This window comes from Buteo buteo, chromosome Z (genome assembly GCF_964188355.1).
Source record: "Buteo buteo chromosome Z, bButBut1.hap1.1, whole genome shotgun sequence".
NCBI classification, from domain to species: Eukaryota; Metazoa; Chordata; class Aves; order Accipitriformes; family Accipitridae; genus Buteo; species Buteo buteo.
In genome coordinates, this window is record NC_134204.1 from 77,160,446 (window position 1) to 77,180,829 (window position 20,384).

A 20,384-nucleotide genomic window follows, 5' to 3' on the forward strand; every position below is an offset into this window, starting at 1 on the left:
ATTCGCTTTACTGTGCAAGGTGAGGTTAAGATGATTATGACTTTTTTTTTTTTTAAATAAGCAGGTTTTTTTTAATGACTTGCTCTTCCTGTAAGTGTTTTTTCTACTGGACCTGTCAGGGGATGTTACTAGTTAGATGAATTTGAGAATGGTAAGTGAGTCCCAGAATCTTTTCCAGTATCATTAGGGTATCTTAGAAGCTTTTGGTCAGGAGAAAATTAAAATGCAAAAGCTATTCTTTCCTCAGTGAAACCATGGCTTCTTTTTAGATAAGCAAGCAGTGAAGCTACAAGAATGTTAATCAATTTGGGACACAAAGAATGAAGGCTTTCATTCCCTTCTGCAAATCTACCCTCCCAGTTAATTAAAAAATAATCTCCCTTGGAGGATAATGAGGAAAAAGAGGGGAGTGGGGAGTTAGTAGGAGTCAGAGAAGAAACCTGTGCTGAAACAGAAGGTATAATTTTGACATTTCCTGATGCGTTCTGAAATTAAAGAATCACCCCCACACCACCTGTGATCCTTTTTTTCTGGATTAATAGGATCAACCTGTGGAGTCCAGCCCTCTCCAGCCATGCTCACACAGGCTGGGCAATGCCTGAAGCCCATCCTGGTGCCTGCTTAGTGAGCGCAGACAATGTAGCTGGTAGATACAAGGGTCCACAATGCTGCTGAGCAAAACTCAAGGGTGTGTGTTTGCAAATCACTCCCTTTGGGATCCCTGGGGCAAAAGGAGGCAAAGATGCTAGGACTAAAGCCCGGAAAAGCTTTGCGCACTCCCCAGCGCCCACTCTGCTGGAAAGGGCAAGAGCATCCCTGCCCACTGCCCCAGGGAGAAGTGAGTAGGGTGGGACAGGGGTACAGGGAGAACCATACCACTGATGGGTGCAGAGGGGTGAGGAGGTAAGGAGGGCAAGGAGGGGTTTGCTATGGAGCCATGACACGTTGTTGTTCAGAGATAAAAGGTGTTTTGGCAGCAAAAGAGGAGTGCAGGAACCCTAATGTTGCCTACAGACCTAGCTGCCTGCCGTGGAGGCTGCCTGTAAGGCAGGTCACCTTACTGGGATGTGAGAGAAGAGAAATCTGCAAAAAACAGCTGTTTCCTACAAGTCCTTTGAATGGCAATGTTGAAGAAGCTATCAAACTCCTAAATATAAAACAATGAAATAAACCAGAAACTAGAGACTTGGCAGGAGGGGAAAAGATGGCTATGAACAGCAATTAAGAGAGAGAAAGCTGTGGGAGCTGCTAAAGACTGGGTAACTTTAATAGCCCTGAGAGCTATAAATCCTTATGATCCATCCTACCAACAAAAAGCCAATCCACCCAACTGCAGCAAAAAGGGAATGCCTCTCTGTTCCTTCCCCTTCCTCTCATGTGTCCTGGCTGATGGAGAGAGAAGGGGGACAATGAATATTTTATCTCCTAATGAATAACTGGTGCATGCTCCTTAGGCTGTATTTCAGACATCTCACAAGCAGTATCCACTGCATGAAATAAACCTGGCCCTGAAAAGCAGAAGTGCAGCTAACCACTACAGAGCAGCTACTTATAAAAAAAAACAGCAATGGGAGCTGCTGGAGCACTTTTGTTGATTTTGAAGGTGGTGCTTTATCTTTTCACCTTGTTTGTCCTTGGGAAGTGCTCTGCCTGCCAAGGTTTCTCAGCTCTTTGTTAAAGTTAAATTTTATCTGGCAAACACCAGACTCTTGCTCATCAGGAAAAGCTGGGAAAAATGAATTTTCAAGCCCCTCATTATGCAAACCCTCTCAGCACAGTCTCACAAAAACATGATTCAGCATCCCTGGAGCAAATGGACACATTAACACAATTTGTACACCCTGGGCTATTTCCCAGTTAGCATTCCTCCCATGGCAGACAAAAACCACTATTATTTGTTTTGAAGACACTTTCCTGTGAAGGAAAGAAAATCATTCAAAGAATTACATAAGATTGGACCATATCCAAAATACATGTGTTCAGATGAAAATAATAATTCCTTCTGAAATATGCAACTCTACAAATTGTTCTCACTACGTAGAACAGCATGGACTTTTCACCAGTAAATCATAACACAAAATTTAGGTAAACCCAAGATGTTCTTTGTCCTATTTTACTGCCTACCTACTATCAGGAAAAGCTTCCCTTACTAAAAAATCAGATTAATCCAACATAGATTTGTGTAAGGGTTAATTTACCCTGAATACCTATGGGCAAAATCGGTACATTACTGGCTACTACAGCTTCCAAGAATCTCTTTATAAAATTTTTGTGCCAACCAGTAAGGATTTTCATGTATTTCAAAGAATACTTGCATGAAAAAAGCTCAGATCTCCATAGTACATGTTGCTTCCTTATTGATTGTTCTTTGAATGAAGGTCATTTGTATTTAGAAAAAGGAGTAAAAAGCCTACTTACAACCCATTTTCAGCTTTGTTCATGCATAGTCATCTATGCTATGTATGTATCTAATACAATGACAAGCAGTTCAGCCAGAGAATACTAAGCACAATCTACTTCCTTCCTGATCAAACAGCAGCTATCAGTATTTCTTTCCTTTTTTGCCCTGAATCCTTTTCAGCTCAGCAGCGTGAAAAGCAAAGACTAATGAAGAAAGAATCACCTTTCAGAAACGCTGGGTCATTGCATCAGGTTTTTCAAATGTCTTCTCCTTTGAGAGATGAGGTGGCTGAGCAAGGACTGCTAAGATGGAAAAATATCAATATATTTCTCATCTTATTCAGGATACCAGTATGATCCTTGTAGTCTGTACTGATGCAGTTAGTATTAAGACAAGCCACTTAATGAAGCTGTGAAATGATTAAATACCACTGCTTTTAGTGAGAAAAAAGACATTTTCAGGAGAGGTAATTTTGCAGTCACCCCCTACAGACACTACAGATGACAAAATAAGTACTGGTAATAAGGAAGTAATATCAGACACACTACTTTGCTTTGCTTCAGGCATTTTGTTTCACATCCATTCTTGTACAAGAATATTGTTGATCTGGTAATCTTCCAAAAGAAAAGCCATATTATCTCGTTTGCCATCAAGGCAAGTGTAGAACAGCTTCACTGAAGTAAGCAAGTTCGTGATTTAGTTGGGAAAACCCAGCAGAGCTCCCGTGCCACACCGAGCAAACCTGGTGCCCAAGGCAGGTCTGGTGGTGCTTTATGGGGCCTGCTGAAGCACAGGTGTCTGCACCAAGGAGGGACCTGTAAAAGCCATCCTGTTCATTAAATGTCTTCATTTGTTACATGCCATTTCTAAGGAGGTGTTTTCACTACCTGAGAACCACAGTGCACTCTCCTGTCCTCCATTTGCACTCGAGAGGGAGAAAGTGTGGATACTCTGTTCTCCTTTCTTCTTTGAAATGCTTGAAGAGTGACCTGACTGCCTGCAAAATGCTGTGCAACAGCAGTCTTCAAAAAAGTGGTATGTAGCAACCTATACTGCAGGTAAGAAATTTGGTCCTGGGATCCCTGGTAGACATGGGCACCATGAGCCAGGATGTCAGGATGTGGCTCTCATGTATGTTGCTTATTGCTTGCAGATATCAAAGCATTTGTCAGCTATTACATTCCCAGTCCTAAGAGAGGGAAAAGTTGAGGCATGGATGAAGGGAAGGGCATTTCTCAGTCCAAGTTTAGTTCTGAATTTCTTTCTCTTTTGTATCTGCTGCAACAATGATCTTTTTTGGCTTTCAATGTGATATTTCAAGCCTGTCTCTTCTGCTAGGAAAATGACAAAGTGATGAGGGAGAGCAAGTCCTCTTTTGTGTGTATGGAATTTTGGGTGACTCTTACATGGTGGACATCGGTCTGATCTGTTGGGGTTTGATAATGTTTTGTGTTCGTGCTCTGTAAGTTGGAAAGGAAAGCATTTAACAAACCAGTGGTAACACAGCAGTGTCTCTGTTACACCTGAGGTTTTGCATTGCCTTAAGTGGTATCATTTTGACTATACCAATACCTGATAACTGAATTTCTCTGTGTAGAAACTATGTACTACCAACATCAAGAAAAAAGTAGCTAATTAAGAAAAAACATGTTCTCAAAATCCTGGTGTGAAGCAGACTTCTATTACTAGAACCTGTTTTCAATCCATCCTTCCAAAAAAATTGATACTATTTTCAGAGATTGCTGTCCAAACCAAGCTGGACTCTACCTGACACTTCATGCTACACAACCATGAAATACTTTTTCTTGATAGCCTCAACAGGAAAATAGGATGATTTTTCTGTGACATAGCTTCATTATGATTGATGAATCACATTTGTCAAGCTGATGTTAAGTAGCAAAGAGCAGAGGATTACATGGCTTTTTCGTCTGTAGGGCGGTTGCTCCTAAAATTAACTTGTCTAAAAGATGATACAAGGGAGTGTTGACCACTGCTGCCTGCCTGCAAGACTACTTAATGTTACCCATAGCCTTAAAACTGGGCTTTCAGTGGTCATATATGTGACATAACAAGTTACATCTGATTTGGTGGGTCCTTACAGCCTTTGGCAGGTGGTAAAATATCTTAGAACATGCCTAAGTGAAAGCACAGTTATTGCACATGCAGAAAACAGAGCTGAGGATCACCATGTTCTTGGCACAATGACACCCTGCAGTTGTCTCATGCTGGACCCCATTCCTGGACACCACAGCTCTCCCCAAAAGGCAGTCCCAAGGCATTAAGGGCTCAAAGGCATGAGGCATTCTTCTTGCATGTTTTGGGACATGAACATGGTATATGTGCAAAGCCCCTGGCAGCTCCATTGTTTTCTCCTGCTACAGCATTTCCTAAAGTCAGAATGCTGTTATGATGGCATCTTTCTTTTTCTTTCTTTCTTTCTTTCTTTCTTTCGTTACTTAGCTGAAAATTCTATGGCATCAAAACTGGAATGCCAATGTAACAGATATGAACCATCTGCCCCTAGGCCAGGAGTGATATCTTAAGCTCCTGGGAGTAATTTGTGAACAGTGGGCTTGATTGTCCTCGCCTGACCAGATCAATGGCTGGCCCCATGTGACCTGTCTGGAATGGCATTTAGAAGATGAACGTGGTTCTCTGGTTTCCCAGCCTGGATGCTGCCAGCAAGATGAGGCTTACAAGCCTGGCTCTGCTGGTGACATACTGCTGCTCTGCAGCAGCTGCTGCCTGAAACGTGTTTTTAAATTGAGGAGCCTTCTGCCTTTCTGAGCCCATTCCAGGTGTGCCAAGTCACAAAGCTCAGAGATCATCAGACAAGTCAGAAAACCCTTAGGTTTTTGCTGTGACTTACTATTATTTCATTTTCCACTTCTATTCTTTTGGAACTAAGAGGTTTAGCTTCAAGTGAAAGACTTAAAAAACATTACCTGGGTTGTTATGAGATTCCCTTTATCTGATGGACCTAAAGAAAAACATCTCACTGCACATTAGGCTGCCAGCCCTTTTCCTGATTGCAATGTGGGTTCTTGTGAGGATCACTTGTATAAAATTCACTGTCCCGATTAATAAGCACCCTTAAATTTAAAGAGTGGAAAGGAGGCTAAAGAGGGACTCATACAAGGAAACTGTATTTGCAATTTTCTAAATAAAAAAAAAAAGGCACAAAAATAAAATTGAATGGAAAACTTGTCATATAAGGCTTGGGGCTCCAAGTCTTAAATAAAAGTTGTTTTCTCTGGTCATTTCTTTGACTAAAGTGTTACACACTCCACCCCACATACACTCTTACCTACGTAAGGTAATCCAGTAACCCATGTTTACTGGGAGTATCTGTTTTATTCACCTTTTGTGCAGTTAAGATTCTGTAGGCAAGCTCATGTTTCCCAAATAGGCTTCCTACAAATGAAATGTCCTTTAAATAACCCAGCTGTAGCTCCACCATTTAAGGCATTTTCCCTGGGCTGCCATTAAAGATGACAAGGTCTGTGCTGGAACTGCCTTCCCTCTCTGGTATCTGTTTGCAGAGAACATGCGTTTCTTCTGATGTTAAAGATCTATGTTACGATTTCATGCCACCAGTTGATTACAGACTTGACTTATCTACATTGCAGGTCACTCAAGCTTGGAAAACTAAGGCTATAGTCCATGCTTTTGGTCCCCACTTCCTTTTCTAGTGATTGCCTGCCTCACTGGCTTACATTATAAAGTCTTTGCAGCAATGAATATATATATATACCACTGTGCATGGCATCCGGTGGGGTGATGGACCCCACCTGGAGATCCAGTGGGGATCCAGGATTCCTAGATCACTGCATACAGAGAGTGACAGCAGGAGAAAAAGAAGCCACAGAAATCAATGTTTCATCTGTTTGCATGGAAAACCATGAAATGCATTTGCCATTTTCAGTAGCCCAGTCCAAAAGTACTGTGGATTTAGCAGGATGCAGATTTTTCTTCTTCGCAGAAATGACTAAAAGAAGCTCCTTCAGACATAAATAAAACAACCCTAGTGGTTAATGAGCAAGAATAAGAAAAACACCAGCACACTAGAGATGAATGAATCATTTGGGAACTGGATTTTGACAGCTGAATTAAAAAATAAAACACCCCCAGGAATTATCAACAAAAGCTACCCATTTAATTATGCAGCTGTGTCACTCTATAGGCCTGAGGCACCTCAAACGATGTCTTCAGCACCACCAGAAGTATGATCTCTGCACAGAGGGATGTGCCCGACCCACCCAGAGCTTGCACTGTTTCAGCGCTGATACGAGTGAGGCTGCAGCAACTTAGAAGCCAGCTCAAGCTACCCAGCTGAGTGCTGGGTGTCTAGGTAGACCATGTTGTGCCTGTCCTGCACCAGCTACCTACAGATGAGTGGAAACTACCACAACCACTGAGGCTGAAGCCAGCCCTCAGATTTTGACCTAATCGTGCTGCAGTGTGAAAGTCTGCACCAGTTTCAGTGCTATGTAACACAGCGTTAAGATATCTGGGCTAGCTTAGATGCGACCACCAGCCATGGGAGCGCACAGTCAACCACCTGAGTATTTACAGAGCTGCTCCACCTTGCTACAGCTGCAGTGCAATCAGCACACAGGTTCAGAGCTAACTGAAGGATTATTTACTTCGTCAGCACCAGAGCTTATACCCAATAGATGCTCCTGAACATTTTAAACTTGCCTCTGTCTTTTGCATATTAAAGAGTTAAAGCCGAAGTTTCACACCATAACTTGCACACACCACCCAAATACTATGTTGCTTTTCTGCTTTCAAATCATGCTGCTTTGATACATCAGAATGGTGTGCAACCAAGAGCCAGATACACAGTCTTAGCAAGAAGCAGAAGTCCAGTCACAGTGTGAATCACTTCTTTCAGTGAAGGGCTGTTCTTTCCTGCTTTCTCTAGAAGCATGGACCATTTGTGTTAATAAGCATCTCTTTCATATTTGTGTTGCCACTGCAAAATAAGAGAAGAACATGAAGAATTCTGAAGAATGAAAATTTGCTCAGGATAACTAAGGGGCACCAGTGATGTTCCCTTCATGCAGTGAGAAGCAATTCTGGTACCAAAGAGCTCAGATCACATGATGCTAAAAGTGTGGGAAAGATAATTACACAAATGAACATTGGAATATGAGATGTGGAAGAAATGTTGAAGTACCTTGCTTCAAGTCATGCAACAAATCAGTGGTAGAGGCAAGAATTTAACTTAGGTGTAATTTGGGGCTTCATCCTGTCATGGCTGGTTTCTCTCCTTGAGGCAATTCCCAGGGACACAGTCTGCATCACTTACATGGTCTAGAGGAATGCAGGATGCAAAGACCTGGTCCCCGTGTCTCTCCATTTAATGACTTCAGACTATCCCGCTAACATGCTGTTGTTGCCTAGAGGGTAGATTATTTTTAAACACTTTTTATTTCAGTATGTTTTCCAGTAGAGAAGTGGTTATACAATAACCTGTGCCTGTAGAGCTCATTCTATTAAAGTGTCCATACTTTCTGCTGGTAAAAAACGAATCCAAAAAGGGTAGCTTTTCTTCTGTAGCTGCATTAGTAAAAATGTTTTAGTACAGAGTAGGCATAATTTAACAATCTTTCACGCTAAGAACTAAATGCATTTTCCTGGGCATGCAACAGCATGTACATGGCATTGTTCTGCGAGGTCTTCCAGACCAGTTACAATCTACAGTATGTTTTCACAGCTTTTTGAATTTTCTATCTCACCAGTGATCCAGTTATTCAGAATCAGCTTCACCCTTTTCAGAGCATCTTTTTGTCAGCAGGTGCTTTGTTCTTGAACTTATTTGTCTTTCTAGGACTCTGATACCATACTGAGGTGAATCTGTCCTGATGCAGACTGACAGCTACAGAGAAAGTAGAGCAGATCCCTCTTCAAGCCCTAGCAGCCTCATGTCACTGACACCTAGGGTGTATCAAACTCTTTTCCATAGATTCTTTTACATGGGTAGTATCCAGCTGGACTCATTTCAGTATATACCACTCTTCCACTGTCCCATAGCTATGACTCCTTGTATATCAGGTAGTCTTCATTGGCTGAAGGACTTCTAAGGAGAAACATGGACATTGTCCAAGTCTGCTTCCAATGCCTTGCAAATTGGAATTTACCTCCCGCTCCAGATATTTTTTGTAAGCCATTAACGACATTTTAAGGTCATAAGCTACTCCAGTTGCTTGACCTTGCCGAACAAACTTTGCAACATGTTGTTTGTTCAGGAGTCCTAATTGCAGTTCTGGGTGTTGATTATGTAGGAATCTGTGGTAAAGCTCTGCTATATCTGGCCTTGAACTCGTCTTTTATGTTGTTGGTTTTGAAAAATGTCTTTGGGTTTGTTTTTTTTTTCCTACTGCTTGTCAGTACTTTTCACATCCCCGTCGAGTCCTTTTTTACCCGTGGCAACAACAGATCACAGCAGATGCCATGCAAGTCTGACTTTTAAATGGTTTTAATCCATGTGCATTTTTTGTTTAATTTCTTCCACTGTCTCCACTTATTACTACCTATCTCTCCCCAACTTGTTTCATTGCCCCTCTGCACATCTGTCATACCAAGTCAGTTTTCTAGTTTGAGTTCTTACAACAATCTGGCACTGGGACCTGATTTCTCAGTGTCTTACACTACAGAGTCATATATCACTTTATCCTACAAAGCCCATATTTGTACATGGCTATGAGCATGTTTTACATTTGTAACATGCTGATCTGAGTGCTCTGAATGTCCTTTGTTGTTGATTTGACCATATCATTCATGTGCTATATTCTTGGATGGCTACCAGCATTTTTCCAACACACCGAGGTTCCCTGTTACTACTCATTTGCTTTTCTATAGTGAGACCACGATAACATGTGCCAGCAGACTATTCTCTGCTCCTGAACATGCCTCCTTGGGACTTTGCTTTTTTCTTCAATTGTAACTTCTCAATAAAATCCATTACAGCTGTCCCTTTCTTATCAATCAGGATTCCTGATGGCACAGTCAGTCTTTCTTTGTCTTCTGTGGACCACTAGCCGGGATTTGCATTATTTTTGCCTTAGAATTCACATACTGCAGCAGTTAAAAAACCCTACAGGGAAGGTGACGTGCTTTTCAGACTGCAGATTTTTTAAAAAAGAGGCTAAACTTGCAATGCCCACTGGGTGGCTCTAGACACTGCACCTTACTCCTCCTCTAGTTGCACTTCTACCTACTCAGAGCTAGCCCAGCTCTGCAGAAATACGTGTAAGTGCTGACTACTAGCAAGAATGACAGGGCAGGGCCTCGAGTTACAAACGCATGATGCACCGGATACATAATTAATGGTTATTAATGACTATTTGCATGACGGTAGCGCCCCGAGGCCCAGTGGAAGGTGCCTCTGCAGAAAGTAACATTAAGGCTTAAATTCCACCTATTTCACTTGAGGCACTTTACTGAGGCACCTATAGTAGGGGGGATAGTCTTACACAGGCCATGGAGGTGATGCTTTTCTCACTGACTGCGTGGGGGGTTAATGAGATTACATTAGAGATGATGCTCTATGTGTAGGTGACTTATTTAAACTCCTGCAGTTTTACAGAATGAAACCGAGCCTTCGGGAGAAGGGAGCTACCAAGGGCCAGAACTGCAGCTGTGTCTTCCCAGGCTCTGTGAGCAGGTGTGTGTGAGCATGTTGTGCGTGCTGCATGTTCTGGCCTTGCCGGACACAGACACAGCCCATAAAGAGATGTTTGGCAGGGAAGAGGAAAGTCCTCTGATTTAAGGTGCAGGGAGAGTAAATAATCACTGTAACGCACAAACACAATAAAATCAACCCAGGCTGTTGCCCAGCTCTGTGCCTTCTCTTTGTAAATGCACTACAGGTTTGTCATCTTTTTCAAAATTATGCACATGTATGACACCTCCACACAAACATGCTTTTCTTTTACAGAACTTCCACAATTTTGGTTTTTTTCCATCCACCAACACTATAGGGACTAACTGTGTGGAAGGGACTGTTTTGCCAGGACTGCCCTGTGGTAGTACACTGCCTGTGTACAAGGAAAGCCAACCGACCAGCCAACTCCAGCAAAGGTAAGCATAACAAGTAAAGGAATGGAGACAAGTCCTTTTTGTTTTACTCCAGGCAACAATCCCATTTGTCCCATGATTAAGATTTAATTCAGATGTAATGAAGTCAACAATTCCTACTCTTTATGCTATGCCACAATTTACTGGTTCAGGACACCTTTGTCAATTCTACTAGGCTTAAAAGAAGTGTGATGATCTTAGATGGCTTTGCATACAGAGGGAGTGTGGTGATTCAACACATATGATAAATACATGCGTTATAAAGAGATTTCCCCATTTTTCAAACAGCATCACACAGAGAGTCACGTGAAATTTTTAGCTTTGAAATGTTAAAGCCAAGGAGGCTTTGAAGTTTTGCACTTGATCATTTGTTACTGGGTCTCAGCTAGTATGGCAACAGAAACCCAGCCTTGCACAGAACGTCCATTTTATTGAAAGACTGCAGTGATTGAAAGTGCATTTTTCTTGCTGAACCTGGCCCAGAGGTAGTAACTGCCCCTTTCACAAGGGGTTGTAGCATATGATCTACTGTACTAAAGGTTTAATCCATTTAGAAACTGATCCTACTTTACAATCCATTAGCTTGCCTTGAAAAGGTGTTCTTGAAAAGCTGCTTCTATACAGGGCTGAATTTAAGCCTATGTGTCCCTTCCTTCTTGAGGAACATGTCTCTTAATCTATAGCATACGGACATGGATGAAGTGTCAAAAGCACCTGAGGTGGAAATTCCTTGATATGTAGAGATGGGGCTTTGGAATTTCTTCTGTATTTTGTTCCCAAATTAGGCAAATAGGTTTTTTTATCAAGGTCCATATCTGGTACACATGTTTGAGGAGAGCAGACACAGCTGGAGTGGAGGGGGTCTGTGTTCAAACTGAACAGTTAATCCTTTTGTCCACTTTATAGGATGCATAGGCATCATTAAGTAATTACAAGCTAGCAATGCCTAGGAGTTGTGGAAAAGACTGCGCTCTAAACCCAGAACTCCTCAACCCAGAACACCATCATTTAGGCAACTGTTAAAGCACTGGCATGTCATTCTGCTATTTTAAGTATGGGTCAAGTTTCAGAACTGAGGTAGTAAGCTGTGTTACTGTTTATAAGTGTTTGGGTTTGTTGTTTTTCTTTTTTTTTAAAAATAATCTGAATATATTATACCATATGTAAAAACCTCAAACCCGTTGCCACCCAGCAGCTCCTAACTCATTGCTTTTATGAGATCATCCTACAAGTCCTGAAGAATTCTCTAATCACACTGCGGAGTGGGTTCCTTTGGAAATCTGAGATTTCCTGCTGTTGAGGCTTTTTGCCTGGTTTTGTTTTGGTTTCTGTTTTCCCAAGAAATGTATCACATATGAAACACACTCCAGCAAAAGCTTTATGGGAAGTGAAGGATGTGCTGTTTTGGAAACCAAAGTCCTTAGGGGTTGCTGGAACTGGAATCTGTGGAGCTTCAGCAGATGAGATCTGATATTGATCAATCTTAGTAGAGAATCAGACAAGAGGGCTTGGGTACAAACAGCTGCTCCTGTGCAGAAAGCTTGATTTTTCCCTCATAAGGTGAGCAGAATTTGTAGAGACTGCCTGGCTCATTTTTGCTCTTTCACTCTTAGAGACCTCACCCAGTGCAACTGGTCATATGGGCAGCATGTGGAGGCAGACAGAGGGCTTGTCTACAGCTGCATCTGGCTTTCTAGGTAAACCCCCAAAATGTCGAATAAGCAATGTTCCTGATCGTTTTCTCCAGCTGTCATCAATGTGGAAGTTGCAAAACAGTCACACTCATGTGGACCATGCACTTGGAAGACACACTGTTCTCTGTGCTAGCATAAGCTTCAGCAACCATTCATATCTCTCTGAAGGCTAAGATGGAAGGGAAATGGGTGAGACCTTGCTAAGGAGAGTTTTATGGCACCTCTGGTCCTGGCTTGCATTGTCTGCTCTAGGGGTGGTCTGAGCAGCTGGTTCTGACATCAGATGATCCTTGTTTTGAAGGAGTGCTCTCACATGTGTCTTACGTGCTTTCTCTCCCTCTGTCATGCAAAGACTATTAGTGATAGTCCCAAGAGAGACTGAATTATAGCCAGAGTTTCCAGTCTGAGACATGCTAAGTTTTTATCCTGGGAAAAAGAAGCAGGAAACAAACCTTGGCATCAGGAAGAAATGAAAGAATGGACACTGGGAGGAGAGAAAATGCTACAGGTGCAGCAGCCATGACAAGCACAACTTAACTACAAGCCTGTATTTGCTGGACTTTGCAATGAGAAGAGACTTTGGTGTAGACCCCGTCTAACATCAGAGATCTGTGAAGCACTCATAGTCTATTAATAAGATAGTGTATTAATAAGATTTTATTTTCTGCATATCAAATCAGCTTGGTGAGGGTTTTCCTCTCAGGGGCTAGCCCAGCCTCTCTGACAACACTCAAATCTGAGCATTCACCTGGAAATATTCAATTGCAGTAATTGAAGAAGAGGACAATACTGCCAGGTTTGGAGAAATTTACTCCATTTTGGATCTTCTTCTACCTAGATTAGGACTTCTGTCTAATACCTGGTAAGCAGTCATAGGTTGAGCACAGTACAACAACAGAGACCCTCATACAACCAAGACACCTTTTGCTTGAGAGGTGGTGTCATCTCTCTTCCTCCATCACTGGTCATCTCTCTTGTGTAAGCTTACATTCAGCATCTCTTTTGGTCCATCAGGTTAAGTGCTTTTCTTGGATGGAAGCTGTGCTTGTCCTGCAGTCCCTGTCACAGGCATCTTTCAGTTCAACACTTCTTTAAAATACTTTCCAAGGTTTTGTAAGTATAGAAAAACATCAGCACTCTGAGATGGGAGCTGCTGGGAGGGAGGGAGTTTTTGCATGTATTTACCACCTGCCCACATCAGCAAGACAACAGCAACCAGCAAAGATATGTGCTTGTCCATAGCACCTTCCCCTGCCACCATTAACACTGGAACTCTCCCTGCATGCTGGACCATCATGGAAAAGCCTTCTCCTAGAGGTGACACAGCTGTGGCTTACCACCAGCATGCACGAGAGTGAAGCACTCCACAATCCCAAAGGGCTTTTGCAAACATTAAGAGCTGGATGTGCTGACAGCTGAGTAGCCCTGAGTAAAGAACAGGGGACACAGGTATACCTTGGCTGCTGTCCTGCATTGCTTCACCCCCAAGAGCTGCCACAGTGCCAAAGCACCTCAAGTGTCTCTTGCGTGTGGTTTTGGGGGATCCAGCATCCACTGGTCTAACCTGTCTGCCTGGTCCACGTGTCCAAAAAGGCTGTTCTGCTAGCACAATGATTTGTCTCTCCTTGGAGTTGATGGGCACCTCCTCATCTGACGTGAACAGAGGGACTGTTGATTACTGAAGGGATATGCCATTTTACTGAGGATTTAGCTCAGTGGATTTTTTTTCTCTAGGAGCACAACAAGTCCAGTCCTGGTATCTCATGCCAGTGTCCATCATCAACTAGGGAGATATGTTGTCACAGAGTATTTCATGTTGGCATGCTACATGAAAGCTTCAGAGCAATGAAAACTCTTCACCTTTTGTAGTAAACACGGGCTGCCAGCACGTACTGTAATGTAATCTAGTAAAACAAACTAATTTGGGGAGCCTTTCAAATGCTGTGCAGGAATAGCAGGCTTTGGGTGGGCTGCTCTATTCTATGAATGTTGCCTGTTAATACCCAGATGTTGAATGCCAACTTTCCATTCACTGCTGCAAAATAACAAACTGTCATGTAGTAAAAATAACCATGGGAGGCATGCCACACATTCCAGTGCTTGTTTCACCTACAACACACTATCAGAAATGTGTCTGTGGAAGTTCACTGAGCGTCTGTATCAACGCTATCTATCCTAAACAATATATTTCAGGTCTCTGATTTTGAGAATAAGTTCAAGGGAAGAGAAATGGTTTTTGTTAATTTTTTTACTCCTTTGGTACCATTTACCCCAAATCTAAGGTAGCTGCAGAAAACAGGAGATCACTTTCTCACTGTGTGACAATGGGAAAGAAACTCAGAAGTGACTGCTTTCCTCTAACACTGACCTGAGATCTTTAGGAGAACCCAAAAAACTAAACTAGCTTTAAAGCTTGTCTATGTCTGAGGACAGTTTGTGCCGAGACATATCCTAAATCCATGTCTGCCTTCACTCTGCCGTTGATACAGTGATACCACCAAACTTGCAGCCAGGTTTCAAACATTAATAATGCATCAATGCCTTTCCATCCTTCCCACTACTGACAAATTTCCAGCCCACTTAAGACTCAATGAATGTTGAATAAGGGGTCCAATCTTCTTGTTCAGTTCACTGGACCAAACAATTTTTTAAAGACATGCAAGAGACAATACCAGGGTTTTTACATGGGGCAGCATAAGTCTTATTCTGAAGACTCAAGTTAGGCAAGCAGAAATGTTCAGACCAAACTTGTTTCAAGTGTGCTTATTCTTCTATTTCCACTTTGCATTCTTGGATACAAAGACTGTTTCTAGTGTTCACACATTTCAAAATCTCTAAACGTATTAAACTAATCCCAACTATCAAATGATCATTCTGTCTGTGATCCACTGTTACACTGTTCATATGCTTGCATCTTGTCCTAGTCTTGCACTCCCTGTTTTTTTAACTTGCATGTGCATCTGGTACTGTGTCCTCCTGTTAGTAATTATCAGCATAATGATAGTATTTAATTATTTGTATTGCATCCTTTGTTCTGCTTTATTTCTAGTTTTGTGATGCAGATATTTTTTCAGTTGCTTGGCATGAAGTCTACAGAAATGCTGACTAATGTAGGCATCCTTCTTCCAAATGCTTTTGCAGATGAGGAAGCTCATTAAATCATTACACTTACTCATGTTTAATTTTATTCATATGCACATAGCCTTGCAAGCTACAAGCTGAAGTATGTATGTGATTTCTTGTATCATGATAACATGGAAGTCTAATAAAGAGTAGTCTGTACACTCATGCACTTTTGCTGCCCAGCTGAAATGAAATGCCTCCCACACAAAGGAGAACTGGTTATATTAACTTAAGAATAAGCACTACAAGCATGTGTACATCTTGCGAAACATCTGATTTTGGTGGCAAAGTCACTTAAAAATGAATTAGAAAGAGCAATACTCAACTGAAGCATTTGTGTTATGTGCAAGGCCTTCAGGACCATCTACAAACCCACAGCCAGCCCTACTGTTTCTCTAAGGTAGAGATATTTGCCTCTTCTCAACAGCACAGACCTACATGAGCCTACATCCTCATTTATGAATGTTAGTCTGGTCTCAAACACTATCTACTTCCGTCTTCTGTTCTAAGTGCCACAGTTCACTCAGCTTGTCAGACCTACTGTTTATGTCTGGCCTGCAAATAAAGATAGATACTTCTCCTGTGCCATGACTGTTCATGTAGTAAATGCAGAGGTACGAGAAAGGGACCTTCCTGAGAGCTTCAGTGTGAGCAGAAGAAATGTTGCTCTCTGCAATGATGATGGGATGCTGTGCTTCAAGAGGAAGGGGATGACTTCATGTTCCCCCTTGCGAAAGCAGGGGCATGGGTGCTGGCTGCCAGCAGAGGTTGGACATTGGCCTTCACAAGTAAGCTTCACCCTGCTCCTGGAGCAAATGTAAAAGACTTTGCATATTTTGCAGTAGGGACAAACCCAGCATGTGTGCCACAAGACTCTTTCACAGATGTCTTGATACTGCAGCTGCTCTGTGCTTGCACATACAATGCAGTGTGACTCTAATGAATATGCAAGATCCATGGCACAGTGATTTTACAGTCCCCTGGCATCAACTCTATGGCTGGTCTTGCAGTAGTTTTATACCTTTCTGGTGAACCAGCTTCGCCTGTCCTCCGTTGCCCTTGTTGAGAAGGCTTGGGCTGTTTCATAGTGGTCCCGTTGGATAGTGCATAGTGCACTTCCACAGGACCGTTAGGCCCCTGCAAACATGAACATATGAATGGTTGGCCCGTAATCCTCCTCTCTGATTCTCTCCTGGGAATGCAGAGGGGAAATGTGGTGCACAGGCACCAAAAAAATCCTTTCAGCATGAGTTCATTCTACTTCACTCCTCCAGATAACGTGCTTGACTTCTCTCTTCTTACCCTTTCTACAGCCCTTTACCTTCTCAGCCTATCTTGATGGGCTCTGGATGTGTCATGTTGTCATGGATGTAAATTGTAATTAGACTAATGACCTCAACCTCTCCTGTCTTATCTCTGCAGTTCAGGTGTAATATTTTCTCATTTAAATTAAAATACTTTTTTACTGTCTTTGGAGTTCCCTTGGAAAGATAACAGGGAAGTTAAGCATGCTAGCAAGGCTGTCAAACAAATGTCCTTTCAACTTAGGAGAAAGCAGCTGATCTGTCAATTTGACAGATAGCTGGTCATACCAGAAGAGAGCTCCGTTACTTCCAAACGTTAAAAGATTTTATTTCATGGCCTTAGTTAAGGAAAAAAAAAACAAACCACAGGGGCAAAGGTTTTACACAGACTTTCATCCTACACTTTGAACTAATTAAGCAAATCAGGTTTCATTGCCTTCAGTGGTGGCACTCACACAGCTGAAATTAAGCACATGCTGATGTGTTTTGCTGGATGGGGTCAGAGCACTTAATACCTTGCAGCATTCAGCACTAGATGAAATATGTATTGCAGCACATGTTTCTGAAGTTCAGCTCATGATTTTTTCCATCTACTGCATTAATTTATGGAGTAAAATGTCAGGTAGCATATGAAATCTAAAAAACCCCAACTTTCTTGCCTTGTGTTACCACAGATGTAAAAAAACAATACACATTCTCAGATCAGTTTTAATTAACAGGAATCACAAGACAGAGGCCAGTAGTATGAGGCAACTCTTACATTCATTCTGATCTATTACTTCCACCTAGAAGCCATTTAGTGTCACCCAAGCTTAGGGTTGGTCTGCTTGTGTATATCCCCAAAGAAACATTCTCAGTGATTTCTCCAAGAAATTTCACAAGAAACCTGGCATAAGGCAAATTGAGTTTACCAGATGATAGGCTAATACCTCAATCCTTGGACTGTTGGTCCTGTTTACTTTTTTCTGTCACTTACATCCCTCAGCTGACACATTTGTAAAAGCTGTTGTGCCAAATCTGACCAACTTTTGCTAATTTTCTGCCAGCTGAAAAAACTCTAAATTCACATAGCGTGAATTGCAGATGAAGCAGCTCTGGAATCTGTCCTGTGAGGGATAAAAGCATTTTCCTTATGAGCTTTAGAGCCCCTTGTTTGTATCAAAACAAAGGAAAACATAAAAAAGGGGACAAACATCAATTCAAACTGCAATGGGAAACTGATATAAGGAAATAATTCTAACACCCAAACCTGCTTCTGAAAACAGTAGATGTTTGAGCTGCTGGTGGCATCTGCTGCTACATTTCAAAAAGTCATTTGCACCAGTGAAAAGTGAGTGCAAAAGAGTGCTGCTCCTCTTTGAACACCTTTTGGCTGCAGGGGGTGTAAAGCAATGGAGAATCTCTTGAGTGTTGATCAAGTCATAAACATGCTTCAGAAGGGGCAACTCAGCCCTCTTTTTAGCTCCCTCATGAGAGAAATCCATCGAAGTCCGTTAAACACAAAGATACCATGATAGCTCTACCTTGAAAACCATGGACATATGGGAGACAAATTCTGGGCAGGTTTGGCTGTATGTGTGCCTGCCTCTTACACTCTTCCCTGTGCAGCTGCTATCAGCTGCTGCCGGAGATGAGGACCTGGGTGAGGAACGTCTCTAGCCTTAATGGGAGTCACTGTTCTTAGGCAAAGCAAAGGGAAACTGTCCCTACCTGTGTATATTTTCTTCCAGCTTTTTCACCTTCAGTTCATCCTCTTCTGACTGCCTCCTTCTGGCTTCTTCCTCTTCTGCAGAGCCAGCAGGAATTCCCTGTAGCAGCCATTTTTCCCGAAGAGCTTTTGACTGTAAGGTGAAAAAATCCAAACCTTAGGAACAGACTGAACAAAAACCACCTGAAGATTGAGAAGGAGCTGCCTCTGCTTTTGAATATTAGATTGTCCCCACTGAATTTCTGATTACTGCTTTACAGTCAATTTCAGGCAATCCATCGGCTGTTTATCCAGATGTCAGGTCTTCCAGATTTAGAGTGTCAGTTTTACAGTATACACTTTAGTCACCATCAGTGCCTTTATATGAAGTTATTTGTAGATCCTAATAAAGTCAAGAGTTTAGACCACACAAATTAGCTGGTTCTGCAAAAACTGAAATCTTTGAACAAAACTGTGGATCTCTCATGAATAACAAGGCATGTGCTGGACGGACTAAAATCATAAACTTCTTAAAGCTTCAAAAAAAAAGAGCAGTGTGCCCTAAATGTAATGAGTTTCATGAAGGATAAAATCAGTCTACTATTATATTAATCAAAAATGTTATTTTTCATTTATACCACAGATGTGTCTCCACACATTTACAGGCAGACAGACAGACAGACAGACACACATATACATTCACACAAGTAGACATATCACATTTTAGCTAGACACAAATTAAAACAAATGAACAAACATCTTCCAGAAACCATGGGTGTCCCAGGGCACAGCAACACTGTCACAGAAAGCAACAATAGCATACACCCAATAGAATTATTCCTGGAAATTTTGCTGTGCTTTCTACACCAAAAACATGGCTACAACCTCACCTGGCCACTGTCTAATCCAGCTGCAGCTCAGCCAGGGGAGTTCACCAGTGGTGATGCACTGGTTGCAAGCAATCCTTTAAACAGTACATCAGACTGTGTGTCTTGTTTGGCCCAAATCCTGCCAGAGGGATGCGGCAGATCATTTGACAGACAGGACCAGCACCTGTCGAAAGGAATATCAGGAGCCCAAAGCCACGCAGGACTTTGCTCCTTGGCAAGAAGGAAATGAAGCTGGTGGAAAAAATGGTCAGCCAAGGGACTGACCAAACTAGCCGCTTGCACTGACCAGAAAAGGGGAGCCTTGGTTTTGAATTTGCAAAGCAACTGGCAATGCTAGTTCAAGGCACCAGCTGTGAGAGCGTGTATCCTCTCCAGCAAAGACGAGCTAATAAGGAAATCATCAGTTCAGAGAAATAGGATTGCAGAGGCTGCCCAAACTTGCAGTATCAGTCTTTTCAATGCCATGTTCATTGCTGGAATGGAACCTGACTTGTGCAAACTATGTATAAAGAAAAAACATTCACTGCTAAAAGCAGGCTTCAAACCCAGCCCAAATTAGAAAGATTTTAGACATGACAGACAAGGCTTACTTGTTAGTTTTTGAGTGTATATATAGACATAGTATCTATGCACAAACTATTCTTGTCACTCCATGGCCTATCTGACATCAGGCAATTAGATTTTAGTAAGGCAGCAGACAGAAAGCATTACAAACCACACAAGTGAATTAGACTTTATAAATTATTCCAGCTTTCACTGACTTTAACTGTGCTGTGCACCAAATGGCTTCTAGGTGTGTTTTAAGTGATTTCTATACAAATTAGGACTTCTGCATGACAGAAGAGGTCTCGTGCTCTTTACCATGCAGTCGTGTTCAATGGTTGGACCTGTTGATGCTGGAGACATGCTCCACCCCACTGAAATGAGCTTTGCTTATGGCCTCCAAGGTGTTAGTTCACAAAACGTTAGGGATGCCTATCTCCAGACACAGTTTCTGCAAGTTTGCTGGTCCTTTTGCTGCCACTACCATCTACAAGTGCCTCCTGCTGCATTTTGTGGGCTGGTAGTGAGATTTCTCTGTGGAACCTTTGCTTTCCAGTTCAACCCAGCTGATTACTGCCCAGAATTTTCATCAGTTCGTTCAGGCCCAATGTGCTATTGAAATGTCCCCTCAGCAGCAGACTCACAAGTCACAACAAA

The 20,384-nt window shown here is 42.1% G+C and overlaps 1 protein-coding gene across 5 annotated transcripts in view; it reads right to left on the reverse strand.

Annotated features, from left to right (window-relative positions):
• The window catches only part of PALM2AKAP2 (PALM2 and AKAP2 fusion), a 271,441-nt gene that overhangs the window by 191,607 nt on the left and 59,450 nt on the right, over positions 1-20,384 (reverse strand). For all 5 annotated transcript variants that reach the window (XM_075021178.1, XM_075021180.1, XM_075021183.1 and 2 more), the window contains one exon: positions 18,318-18,448. In XM_075021178.1, coding sequence (XP_074877279.1) covers positions 18,318-18,448 — 131 coding nt within the window. The remainder of the gene's footprint in view (positions 1-18,317; positions 18,449-20,384) is intronic.